This window comes from Mandrillus leucophaeus, unplaced genomic scaffold (assembly GCF_000951045.1).
Source record: "Mandrillus leucophaeus isolate KB7577 unplaced genomic scaffold, Mleu.le_1.0 Scaffold9, whole genome shotgun sequence".
NCBI classification, from domain to species: Eukaryota; Metazoa; Chordata; class Mammalia; order Primates; family Cercopithecidae; genus Mandrillus; species Mandrillus leucophaeus.
The window spans coordinates 9,011,892-9,013,022 of NW_012109807.1; the positions used below are offsets into that span (position 1 = coordinate 9,011,892).

Genomic DNA, 1,131 nt, shown 5'->3' on the forward strand with positions numbered 1-1,131 from the left:
CTGGAGTGCAGTGGCACGATCTCGACTCACTGCAACCTCTGCCTCCTGGGTTCAAGCGATTCTTCTGCCTCAGCCTCCTGAGTATCTGGGACTACAGGCGCACACCACCACCCCCGGCTAATGCTTGTATTTTTAGTAGAGACAGAGTTTCACCATATTGGCCAGGCTGGTCTTGAACTCCCGACCTCGTGATCTGCCCGCCTCAGCCTCCCAAAGAGCTGGGATTACAGGCGTGAGCCACCGCGTGCAGCCGGGAAGACCTTCTTCATGGCAAAGAATGGGTTCTTTCAGAGGACATTTCTGTAATGTACAAAAGAACCTGCAACCCGGGAGACAGAAGACTGGGAAAGGCCCATGAAGGGCAGAGCTCTCTCAGTAATGGAGGAATCTAACAGGACTGCTGCTAACGGAGCCCCAGGCGAGCCCTCCTGCAAGGCGGCTCCCTGCCAGCGCCCAGGCAGGGCTGAGAAGGGGCCTGGCTGTGGATCTTGCTGGGTTTCAGCAGCACAGAGGCCCACTGGCCTCGGACGCAACATACACCTGGGGAAGTGCGCGGGCCCAGCGGAGACGTAACTACCAATAGTCTGGACTCACGGTAGTCTTCAGACTCGTCCAGGATCTCGGACCGGATGATCTCCTCGATCACGTCCTCCAGGGTGACCAGGCCCAGGACCTCGTAGAAGGGGTCGCCCTCACCCTCGTTGTTCACCTTCTGCACGATGGCCAGGTGGGACTTCCCTGTGGGGGAGGACACTCATGGAACAGCTTGCTGGGCCCCCGCACTTTGATTCGTCTCCCTCGGGGCCCAAAAGGACGTGGCTAACATTCATGTTCCTACAGCGGGTCAGGCACAGAGCCAGACTCTCTTCTAGGTTTTTACTTAAGACGCCCAGCATGACTATGAGGACTGGCCTTATTTTCACACAGGTGGAAAACACAGCCCTGGGCTCAGGCTTGCTCATCTGCACAGGCCCCCCAGGCAGAGGTGGCCGAGCTGGGATCCAGCTCCAGGTCTGTGCGCCTCCATGCCATGGATGCAGTTCAGACAAGGATGCATCCAGTCGAGAACACATGCGCCTCACACAGCAGCCAGCCCGCATATGCAGGCTAACAAGGGCATGACTCCGGAAA

At 58.0% G+C, this 1,131-nt stretch overlaps 1 protein-coding gene across 1 annotated transcript in view; it reads right to left on the reverse strand.

The window, feature by feature from the left end:
• CNNM3 (cyclin and CBS domain divalent metal cation transport mediator 3) overlaps positions 1-1,131 on the reverse strand; it is a 33,400-nt gene that overhangs the window by 21,127 nt on the left and 11,142 nt on the right. Inside the window, exon 2 of the mRNA XM_011969680.1 lies at positions 578-738. Within this exon, the coding sequence (XP_011825070.1) occupies positions 578-738 (161 nt within the window). The remainder of the gene's footprint in view (positions 1-577; positions 739-1,131) is intronic.